At 41.6% G+C, this 12,304-nt stretch overlaps 1 protein-coding gene across 1 annotated transcript in view; it reads left to right on the plus strand.

The window, feature by feature from the left end:
• The window catches only part of FRMD3 (FERM domain containing 3), a 312,880-nt gene that overhangs the window by 152,741 nt on the left and 147,835 nt on the right, over positions 1 to 12,304 (plus strand). Inside the window, exon 2 of the mRNA XM_081236436.1 lies at positions 3,657 to 3,761. Coding sequence (XP_081092562.1) covers positions 3,657 to 3,761 — 105 coding nt within the window. The remainder of the gene's footprint in view (positions 1 to 3,656; positions 3,762 to 12,304) is intronic.

Consider the following 12,304-nt stretch of genomic DNA (forward strand, 5'->3'; position numbering starts at 1 on the left):
TGGAATCTAAAAAAAAAAAAAGGTTATGAAGAACCTAGGGGCAGGACAGGAATAAAGACGCAGACCTACTAGAGAATGGACTTGAGGACATGGGGAGGGGGAAGGGTAAGCTGCGACAAAGTGAGAGAGTGGCATGGACATATATACACTACCAAATGTAAAATAGATAGCTTGTGGGAAGCAGCCACATAGCACAGGGAGATCAGCTAGGTGGTTTGTGACCACCTAGAGGGGTGGGATAGGGAGGGTGGGAGGGAGGGAGACGCAAAAGGGAAGAGATATGGGATATATGTGTATGTATAACTGATTCACTTTGTTAAACAGCAGAAACTAACACACCATTGTAAAGCAATTATACTCCAATAAAGATGTTAAAAAAAAAAAGTCTATATTTCAGGCACTTTCTTGAGGCATAACATCCAGCTGACCCCTGTAGGAGGCCCTGCTCACACATTTGTGCCCTATTGTTTTCCACATGTGTGAAATGCTGTTGTGATTAATAAAACACAACTTGGGTAACAGCTCTAAGGAAGTTATATTAGCTATTTGATTTTTTTCCCCTCTTCAGTTGGTACTGGAAATATAACCAATATCTTGTCAGAGAATCAACAAAATTTTGACATTAAAAAGAAGTCCTTAAAAAGAAGTCCTTATACTTGAAATCTTTGGTTAGCACTTCTCTGTGTAGACCTTGATGGATTAGGGTGAAAGTTGGCTAATTGTACTAAGTTTGAGGAGTCTTTAACATGAGGACTGTGTTGTCTTACCTGAGGCTCACTGTTAGTTTCCAGAACCCAAGTTTTTCATGAGAGAAAGCAGTGCCCCATTTATTCATTGGATCACACTCAGTGTGCCAGGTACTGGCTTAGGTAGCAGGATAGGGTGTGAACAATGACCTCTCCCCTCAGAAACACCAGGAGGAAGTGAGGGGAGGGTTTGGGTTAGTTCAACAGAGTTCCAGCAGTGGGAGGTAGGGGGAAGAACCAGTGCTCACCTCCAAGCTCCTTCCCTGAAGTGAGATGTGTGAGGCTGGCAGCTGGACTTCTGCATCCTCACATAACATACCTGAACAAACTCTTTCAACTCTTGGTACTGGGCCTGGGTGGCCTTTTGTTTAGTTCAAGGGCTGGGCTTAATGCACAGAAATGATAATGATAGGTACTTACATGACTTAAGAACATTGTCCAACTCTCCAGGCAGGAGTGGAACAGAGCAGAACGTGAGGCTGTAAACTGGCTTCCTTGGCACGAAGAAGCGACATAGAGCATCTCGAGATGATGAGGTTGGCTGGCAGCCTGCAGATTCAGGGGCAGTTTGTGTTCTCTAGACTGGAAAAACCTTTGATTTTTTTGAGTTGAGGAATGGACAATTCTCAAGGGAAAATGGGCATTTTTCCTAGTGGGCTCTGGAGACAGGTACAATTTTTGCACTTTTCCCATGTTGGGGAAATTCCTCTAGACCAATGCTTCTCAAACTTGCGTGAGCATATCAATAACTGAGGGAAATGCAAGTTAGGTTAGGTTGGTCTGGGACAGTGCCTGAAATTCTGTGTTTCCAACAAGCTCCCTCCCGGGTGATGCTGAATTTGCTACAGTATTGCTGGACTGAGGATGGTGCTCTGAGGATCAGAGACCTGGAACCCACCTGGTGGCCTGGACCCATGGGAACTGGCCTCACCTGCTTTTGCGGAAGGCATTGACCCCTGTTTCAGACGCAGTTGTATTATCCAGTCATTACATTGTCTGCTGTGGTATTTCCTTCTCTCAAGGATCTTAGGTAGTCTGAGATATTGCTGTTGAGTATATATTGGTTGCTGTGTTTAATCATTAAAAAAAAAATCTTTGTTGTGCTTCAGAGTACTACATCTTCTTCAGGGCACAGTAGCTGTCATACACAATCAAGGTCCCAAGTCATTACAAGGCATTGCCTTAACCCACATGTCTTGTGTGTCTCGCATATGTTGGGAGTAGTCCACCATAGTAAATTCTGCTTTGGAGAGCTTGGCAATCCAATCATAAAATGATGAACTCATGTGTTAGGTTCAGTGATTTGATCCTGCAGCAGCCTCTAAGATGGATGGGTTGCAGAATAAATCTATGAAAGAAACTATATCCATTGATTATATTCTGGGCATTGAATTTAGCTGTCATCAGATATAGCTTGTTGTTTGAGCCTTCTGGGTTAAAAACAATTACAGAAATCTAAAAACAAGTTCCATTTTGATGTTTTGTTCCCTGTGAGCTACGTCAAATGGGTTCTTTTATAAAGAAAGTAAAGGTTCAAAGCTCATCCAAAATTATACTCAAAAGTGATTTCAGGAAAGTGGAGGCTTCATATCACAGTATGTGCTAATAAGCCCCAGTCCTTTGTTCAGTGGGGTGCATCCCAGGCCAGCGAATGACTTTTTCATCAGCTCCCCAAGCTGGTGGTAGTTGTTTCTAAAGAAAAGATAATCAGGTAGCATAGACCAAACTGATCTTCCAAAATTATTTTTAGTGGATTGGAAGAGTGGCTTCACTTAATGTCTCTGATTTCTTCATTTATTTTTGTAGGTCACATTCCATCCCTAAAACATTCCATGGGTCTGTCAGCAACTTTGATTGAAGCAGAAAGTTATCAAATGTCCTGATGAGGGCTTGGAAGGGTCTTTGCTCTTAAGGAGTTTTGTTGTAATGGTATTTATCTTAATCAGATTTGGCTAATACTTCTCTTACTCATAGAGTTTTAGAAGGAAAAATAATCTAGCCAACTTAGAAATCTAGTCTAACCAACTCATTTTACTGATGTGGAAACGGCTGGGGAGTTTGCTCAAGGTCACCCAGACCTGTCTCTGAATCCCACTCCTGGACTCCCCGCCCCAGTCTACCTCAGTGCCTTTCTATGTTGATTTATGGGTGTGATATGGAGGCTGTGAGGCCTGAGGCAGCAAGTTTTGCACCTTTCCTGGTGGGAGTTAGGGTGTTCTATCTGATACATTCATTGCATTTCCATACCATCCAGACCCTGTGTTCTAGCAGAGTCACATACATTAACCAATGTTCCAGAGAGGCAAAGTGGCATGGAGCCTGGATTCTATAGCCTGGTGACCTGGGTCAAATCCTACTTTGCTCCGTACATGTTGTGTGACTTTGGGTAAGCCACTGAGCCTCTCTTCAGGTATAAAACGGGACCTTCCTTGCAGGATTGTTGTGAGGACTGAATGAGCAGTTAAAGCAAGCAGCCAGGTGCATTGTATTTGGAATTGTATGTGGTTTTACAAACTGTGGATCTCTACTAGGTATTGAGTTGTGAAATCAGTGTTCTGAATCATAAATAGCATTAGAAAAATTAAATGGCATACACTAGGATAAAATAGAACATAGTAGAATGTGTTGCACCTAGGCAGGGTATTGTTTGGTATCCTTTTGTTTCCCCTTTTTGGTGTTCCTTTGGTTTTATGTGTGTGTGTGTGTGTGTGTGTGTGTGTAATGGCTCACAGTATAAAATGAATTTCTCACTGTGGATTGCAGTTAAGAGTTTGGAAGCTCCTGCTCCAGAGAGCAGGGTGAGTGAATTCATCTGTCTTAGCACAGACGTATTGGAGGGAATGAGGCACATTTTAGACATGAATGTACAAGGCAAACTCTGGCTGAAACATAAATGTGCTTCTTTTGCAGAGGGAGACCAAAGGGCAGTTTCTTATTGACCACATCTGCAACTACTACAGCTTGCTGGAGAAGGACTACTTCGGCATTCGTTTTGTGGACCCAGAGAAGCAGCGGGTAAGAGCTGACCACTATCTGGACCCATTTGGGGGCGGTCACTCAGGCTTTGGGGTGCTGAATAGGTTCTTCTCAGAGCAATTGTGGTGCACTTGTTCTCATGGTTATTGACCACATGAAACTTACCAGCCTGGGTATGTGTGTGCGCACGCACGTGTGTGTGTGCGTGTAATTGTGTATAAGAATCTGGCACTGTTCCCACTGGACTGAATGAGACAGGGGGAAGGGAAACTTAACATTAGGGCTTTCCAGAAAGCTGCTCCCACCTGGTTGAAGAGAGAATGTTCTTGTGCCCTTTGAACCCAGAGTTTGCCAAAGCTTCTCAAACAGTGGCTACATAAAATCTCATTACAGAGAAAATCCACCCCTCACTATAAAAAGTTATTGGTAGAGAGAGGAACAAGGGAGTGACTGTTTTAATGGCATGAGGTTTTCTTTTGGGGATGATGAAAATCTTTGAAACTTGATATAGGTGATAGATATACAGCATGGTGAGTGTACTAAATGCCACTGAAGTGTACACTTCAAAATGGTTAATTTTATGTTAATTTTACCTCATTTTTAAAAAAAGCTTTGGCAGATGATGGGTTAAGATAGTTTGCAAGCTGCTCCTTGGGCACTACTAAATTTGACAGCCTCCATTGTACTCCTGCTCCTGGACACACCTATCCTTCCTGGTCTCTGTTGATGCATAAGAGTGAGCAGCGGAGTCTTGGCTTTTGACCCAGTGTACCAGCCTAAGAGTGTTCGGGTATGGCATGTGTGAACTCACAGTGATGCGTGTCCCTCACATCAAAAGACCCCAGGAATCTCCATCCCAGCTCCTACCACCTAGGGTTTCTCATTCCTCAACCCTACTGTGGGTCCCAGCTATGGGTTAAAAGGCCCTGTACCTGCTCCAGCCTGTGTTTCTTACCCTGCCCTACTGACAAGCAGGGCAAAGTGTGAAGGGGTTAGCTGAGGATGACTGCCTTCTTTAATTTGCTCTCCTCCTTACCAGTGTCTCTGGTCATCTTGCTGTCCCCTTTTCCCCTCCTCGCAACCCCACCTGGTTCTTGGTTTTGTATTTACTGACTAATACCATGAAGGAGAGACTCTCAGAGTGTATTTTTGTAAAGGAGGAGGATGTTGAAGGAATAGATTAATCTTCTGAAACATGGAGAATCTTATTGACGTCTCAGTAGGACCTAATCCTCTATAAAGGGATATAATGCAGTGGCTCAGAAGAAGGAGATTTTGGTTTCCTGGAGCACTTGAGGAAGCCTTGAATGGGCCAAGCATTTATCTGAGTGAGAGGAAGGTAGCAGGACACTGAGGATATAGAGCTGACATGAGATCACGGAGGGAATTTGCGTGGTGTTTACTACTGAGTAACAGTGATTTCCAGGCCTGGCCCTGCAACGAAGTCAGTTTAGGTATTTGCTAAAAATCCTTAGAGTGGACCTTATTCTAGACCTCCTGAATCAGAATTCCTGGGGCTAGGGGTCAGGAAGATGTATTTTTAGACATCTTGATTCTAATTTTGATGCATTCATCCCAGCTTTGTCTCCTGACCAGTTTGGGGGACCATGGCATAAAGATGTTTATAGACATAATTTCTTATGGCCTATGAATATATTACCCTTGTATGGAGGGAGAAACAGGCTCAAAAACATTGTTACTTGCCCAAGGTCCCACGGGTAGTAAATGATGCAGTGAGTATTTGAATTTCGAATTATGGTTCAGAGTCCCCATGGCCAAACAGACTCTGTGAACTATATTAGTCATCTAAGCACCACTGAAAATAGATTATTTTTGTGCAAAATTCTAAAAAGCCACCTGCAGAAGTAACTCTGGCTACCATTAGTTGAACATTTATTATATGCCAGGAATTTTATCATATGATCTTTAGTGTTCCCCAAAACACTTCAAGGAAGGGGAAACTGAGGCACAGAGTCAGTGGCTTGCCTATGCTAGTAATTATAAGAGGAAGGATGGAATCTGAACCCATACTCTTTCCATTTCATCTCTCAGATGAAAATTTGAAACATAGCCTAGACTAGGGATCTGTAAACCCTTCCCGTAAAGGGCTAGATAGAAAATATTTGCAGCTTTGTAACTCAAAAAACTTCTGTTGTAATTACTCAATTATTAATTTCTAGTGGAAACTGGCTATAGACAATACCTAAATTAACAGATGTGTCTGTGTTCCAATAAAACATTTTCCAGTGAAAGTATTTCACAAAAATAGGCAGTTGGCCATAGTTTGCTGACCCTTAGTCCACATAATAGCTGGACACCATTTAAATGCATAAGCCTTTTTCATTCCTCTTGACCCTCTCATTGGGGAGATACTGGATAAAATATTAAGCAAAGTCTTTAGAATTAGAATCAGGGGTATCAATATGAAACCATGTTTTTTAATATACATAGATAAATACAGAAATAAATATAAGGGGTGTGTGTGTGTGAGTGTGTGTGTATTAGGGTGGGGGGTTAGTAAGTATACATATATTTCCAAGTCCCACCTGCTGAGATGACTTAGAGGCAATGACACCACTGTAGTAATAAGTACACCTAGCCTTCAGATCTTCGTTTCAAATACCATGCTCTAATAAAAGGAAGAAGGGCTCCTTGCAGAAAAGGCTGATTCTAGGGCTGGGGTAGTGAAATCACAAGGTGAGCTTGGAGCATCTTGTGGCACCAGGAAGTAAAAACTTACTCAAAAAACAAAATGTAGAGCACTAGGAAAGGCACAGAGCCGATGTGAAAGAACTGCCAGTGACCAAAACTGGAACAATTGGAGTTCAAAAACAAGTGACAGGTGGCTTCCCTGGTGGCATACTGGATAAGAATCCTCCTGCCAATTCAGGGGACATGGGTTCTAGCCCTGGTCTGGGAAATTCCCAAATGCCATGGCGCAACTAAGCCCATGCCCCACAACTGCTAAGCCTGTGCTCTAGGGCCTGCGAGCCACAACTACTGAGCCCATGTGCCACAACTACTGAAGCCTGTGTGCCTAGAGCCTGTGCTCTGCAACAAGAGAAGCCACTGCAACGAGAAGCCCATGCACTGCAATGAAGAGTAGCCTCCACTCGCTGCAACTAGAGAAAGCCCACACGCAGCAACAAAGACCCAGTGCAGCCAAAAATTAATTAATTAATTAAAAAACCCAAATAACAATAGCATTGGACTATAATCCATAGAATGAAATAAATATCAATGAGACTATACTGATATAAATAAATAACTGCATAAATAAATAAAAGGGGGAGAAGAGGCAGCTCTTCCTTACAGAAGAATTCCAATTAATTATTGTAAGGGGAATGAGAGAAATAGAAATCTACCATTAGAGTGCCAAAATAATAATTGTTGTGGGCAAGATCGATCAATGAATGCTAAAATTAATGGGCAACAGTTTGAGGAGAAGCAGGATATTTGCACAGTCTCAAGGAATCCTCTTCCCTCCCGCCCTAAGCCTGGTATTTTTTTTAATGTTTTTTGTTTGTTTGTTTGTTTCATTTTTGGCTGCGTTGGGTCTTCGTTGCTGCGTGCGAGCTTTCTCTAGTTGCGGGGAGCAGGGGCTACTCTTTGTTGTGGTGCGCAGGCTTCTCGTTGCAGTGGCTTCTCTTGTTGCAGAGCACAGGCTCTGGGGACACAGGCTTCAGTAGTTGTGGCACGTGGGCTCAGTAGTTGTGGCTCACAGGCTCTAGAGTGAAGGCTCAGTAGTTGTAGCACACGGGCTTAGTTGCTCCGCAGCATTTGGGATCTTCCCGGACCAGGGCTCGAACCTGTGTCCCCTGAATTGGCAGGTGGATTCTTAACCACTGCACCACCAGGGAAGCCCGAGCCTGGTATTTTTAAATTATTGAAACAAGGGGAAAAAGAATAACTTTATAGTGGAAAGACTTGGCAGACACCACTTTAACCAAGCGATCAGTGTTAATATCAGCAATAAAAAGAAATACCAATGTCATGGACTCCCCGATACCATGCACTGAGAAGGGCACTCTGTCGCTGTGGTATCCTTCGCAACAATGTATAACCTCATTCAAATCTGGAGGAACATCAAACAAACTAAAGGGCGAGACATTCTCCAAAACAACTTACCAATACTCTTCAAAGCTGTTCAGGTCATGAAGGACAAGAAAAGATTGGGGAACTCTCACAGATTAGAGAGATGCATCAACTAAGGTAATATGGAATCCTGGATTGGATGCTGGAACAGAGAAAAGTGTAGTAGTTGGGAAAACTGGTGAATTCCAGATTAAGTCTGTAGTTTAGTTAATAGTATTGGGTTAATATTAGTTTCTTAATTTTGATAATTGCTCATGGCTATATAAGATGCTAATACTAAGGTAAATGAGTTGTTATGCTATTTTTGCAACTTTTCTGTATGACTAAAATTATATTTTCAACTTAAGCCTCTGGGTTAATATGCTTCATTGTTCTTTATATTTTGACTTGGTTTACCTTAATTTTTAGTGTCCAGACTCAGGTAGTAGATTAGTGGAAAAAATAAGGGCCACTCCAAAACAAAACCATCTTCTCTGATGTATTCACTAAATTGCTTAGAGGGCTGCCTGAATAGTTCTGTTTTCCCCTACAATATAGCCGTTATAGCCTTTTGATTTTGAAGATACAGTGTGAGTGTAACTTCCACATGGATTGCAAAGTAGTTGCTATACAAAACTGTACGGACTTTGTACTCAGAAAGAGGCTTGGACTTTGTACTCATAAGGATGCTTGGACTTTGTACTCAGAAGGATGCAAATTAAATCCCCTCTCTGCTGGTTAGAAAGCTGTGTGATCTTGACCAAGTTATTGAGCTTCTCTGAGTCTTTGTCCTGATTGTTAATATCGATAACAGTACCTAGATGTAAGGTTGATAGGGGAATTCGAGATAAGCTATGTAAATGCTTAACAATGATATATATGGAGTACATGTTATGTGTTATTTTTATTATTAATTGTTATTATTACTTTTACTATGTATTAGCTAGGTCTAGGTGAGACAATTGCAGGAGGAAATACAGCCATGATTGGCAAGTCTAAAACCTAGAAATGTTCACAATAACTTCTTTTAAAGGCAGGATAGCCATTATTATGATCTTTGGGGAGAGAAGAGGGAGGAAGTGAACCTTGGATAATTATTGGGTTGGCCAAAAAGTTCATTTGGGTTTTTCTGTGGAAAACCCAAAAAAAACCTGAACCTGATTTTAAAAAAGGGCTCAAAGACACAACAACATGCTGACATGAGAGTTTTAAGCAGAGATTAATTGACAAGCATTGGTTTGTTTTTTGCTTTTGTTTTGTTTTACCAGCTTGTGTACTTTTTCTCAATGGAAAATAAAGCAATGAATTATTTGGATAGAAAGCTAATCAAGAAAAAATCAAGTTAGTTAGAAAACCTGAAGTGGAACTTACCTCTGCTGTGGGAGTTGGTGGTTTGCCTACAACTCTTCACAATTTGATTTATGGTACACCATTGTGGAATATTAAATATTTAACACTATTACATTTGGAATACCATATGTTTGACAAGATGTCTCATGCCCATATGCTGTGAGAGTGGTGAGGACTGAGTCAGTAAATGATGACTATATTTTGCTATTTTAATAGCAAGGGCCCAGAATTTCCATTATTTTAAAAATGTGATGTAGGATGGGACAGATTGAATACTGGTCAATAACAGTCCTCTTGAATTTCCACCACATTTATCTTCTGAATAACTCATATAATCTTAGTTGCCTAAGATTAGAGAAAATGCGGGTAGTATCCTCCTCATTTTATTGGGAGAGAAGCTGGGACTACAAGTTTAGAAGACTTGGAAGCAATAATTCCAGAAGAAAAAGATCTTACTTGGCTTGTCCAGATATTTTTTCTTAAATGTAGCATAATCTTTCTACCACTTCTGCTCAGGTGCTAGGGTAACTTCCCTTTGGAAAGATGAAGTTTTGAAATAATTAGTTCGGTTTCATAATTCTACTTTCTATGGCTATGGTTTGAGATGTCCACTGTCCTGGTTTCCCTTCTTATTCTTCCACACTTCCCTCTTTCCCAAACCCAGCTAGGGAAGTCACCCCCAGTGCCTTAGAACTGAGGAAGTACCCCAACCCTAGCCAGCCAGTGGAGGAATTATACCAGGACTTGATTTATAGACTTCAGGGAGATTGAACGCAATGCTTTTGATTTTTAACTTCCCTATATCTAAGAATCTGTTTAACCCACTTACATGACTGTCATTGACTTTTCTAACTTAAGGGCTATTCTGACTCATACCCAAAGACAACAAATTTAGTTTGGAAATCCACACCCCTGGGGCAATCTCTGAAAGCACCCTTGTTTTAGGGCGTTCCGTGTCATGTGACCGCCAGATGTCCTTTCTGATAGGATGACCTGGGAAATCATGGATGCTAGGACATGCTGAATGCTAATGCCTCCCCCCTCCAAATACAATTACAGCCCTGAGGTTTTTATGTTGGCAGCCAGAAAGAACAAGTGAGCCTATCAGTGAGTCTTGTTAATAATGGGAAAAGACCTTGCCTATGTTAGAGCAATTTGCTTTTTCTGGAAGCAGCTTTGGGGAGGACATGGAATGGAAAAAAACAGGCCCAGTGATTTGAAGTTTCACTCTGGGGATGGTGCCAGGAAGCTAGACAGCATTATGTCCCACCAGCTGCTCCTGCTTTGAAAGGCTACTTCCTGGGGAAATTGCTTCATAGATGCTTGAAACTAGGAATGAGAGTGGTATCTGAGATCTAGGGCAACCCTGCACTAAAGAGGAGGGCTGTATTGCTGCCTCAAGCCACTGGTCATGAATTTGCTTAATGAGTCCTCTTTTACTTTTGAGTCTCAGGGGTATTAAATATTAAGAGTACTTGGATGTCTGTTTTGGGAGGGGTATGGACAAGTAACTTGGCTTTCCAGGAAAAGACTTTGGGTACTCAAGTTACAAGGAACACAGCACTATCAACAGCTTGAAAATTGGATATATTGTGTAGTGGTTCAATTGTGGTCCAAGGTATTAACACTGACAGATTTGGGGAAATTGTCATATTCTTTCAGAAGAAAGCAGAACTTGGTGTTTAACTAAAATTATTGCTCATCATTGACTCTATCTACACCTGATGTCCTCTCCTGGGAAGGAATGGGATGCCTGATAAAGACAGGTTGCAATCTGGAAGTCACTTAGCCAATTGAGATGCTAAAATTTTAGTGGTGGGGAGGACCAAACTCATGAACTGGTTATCTTGTTCAGGTCAAAAGGCAAACATAAAGAAGAACTTCTGGGAATATGGCAGAGTAGGAAGACCCTAGCTCACCTTCTTCCATGGGCATACCAAAATTACAACTGTTTACAGGGCAGCTATCTATGAAAACAACCTGAAGACTAGGAGAAAAGATCCTCCACAACTAAAGATACAAAGAAAGAACCATAACATGACAGGTAGATGGGGTGGAGACACAGTATGGTCACACACCTGGAAGGTGACCCACAAACAGGAGGATAGTCACAATTGTAGAAGTTTTCTCCATGAAGTGAGGACCCTGAGGCCCACATCAGGCTGCCCAGCCTGGGGGTCCTGCACCAGGAAGATGAGCCCCCAGAACATCTGTCTTTGAAGGGAAGCAGGGCTTGCATATGGGAGAGCCAGAGGGATGTAGGAAACAGATTCTGCTCTTAAAAGGTGCATGCAAAATCTCATACACTCCAAGTCCCAGTGAAGAGGCAGTCATTTGAAAGGATCCTGGGTCAGACCCCCTTGGTGATCTTGGAGAGCCTCCTGGAGAGGCAGGAGGCAATTGGGACTCCTGCTAGGGACATAGACACTGGCAGCAGCCATTTTGGAGAACTCATTCTATCACAAGGACACTGATAGAATGGTGAGAAATGTAACCAACCTTAGGCAAAATGGAGACAGAGGAATATGTTCCAAATGAAGGGATAAGACAAAACCCCAGAAGAAGAACTAAGCAAAGTAGAGATAAGCAGTCTACCTGAAAAAGAGTTCAAGTTAATGATCACAAAGATGCTCAACAAACTTGAGAGAAGAAAAGATAAACACAGTGAGAAATTTAACAGAGTTAGAAAATATAAAGAACCGCAAAAAAGCTGAAGAACACAATAACTAAAAAACTAAACTAGAAGGAATTGACAGTAGATTAGATGATACAGGGGAACAGATCAGTGAGCTGGAAGATAAAGTAGTGGAAATCACCCAAGCTGAACAGAAAAAAAAAGAAAAAGAATTTTAAAAAATGAGAACAGTTTAAGAGATCTCTGGGACAGCATCAAGCATATTAATATTTGTATTTTAGGGGTCCCAGATGGATAAGAGAGAAAGGGTCAGAAAATTTATTTGAAGAAAAGATAGCTGAAAATTTCCCTAACGTGGGAAAGAAAAAAGACATTTCGGTCCAGGAATCATGAAGAGCCCTCCAAAAGAAACCCAAAGAATCCCACACCAATACACATTATCTTTAACTTTTGCCATTTTAATTATAAAAAGAGAATCTTAAAAGCAGCAAGAGAAAAGCAACTAGTTGTGTACAAGGGAACT

The sequence above is a fragment of the Mesoplodon bidens genome (genome assembly GCF_964165515.1).
Source record: "Mesoplodon bidens genome assembly, chromosome: 6".
NCBI lineage: Eukaryota > Metazoa > Chordata > Mammalia > Artiodactyla > Ziphiidae > Mesoplodon > Mesoplodon bidens.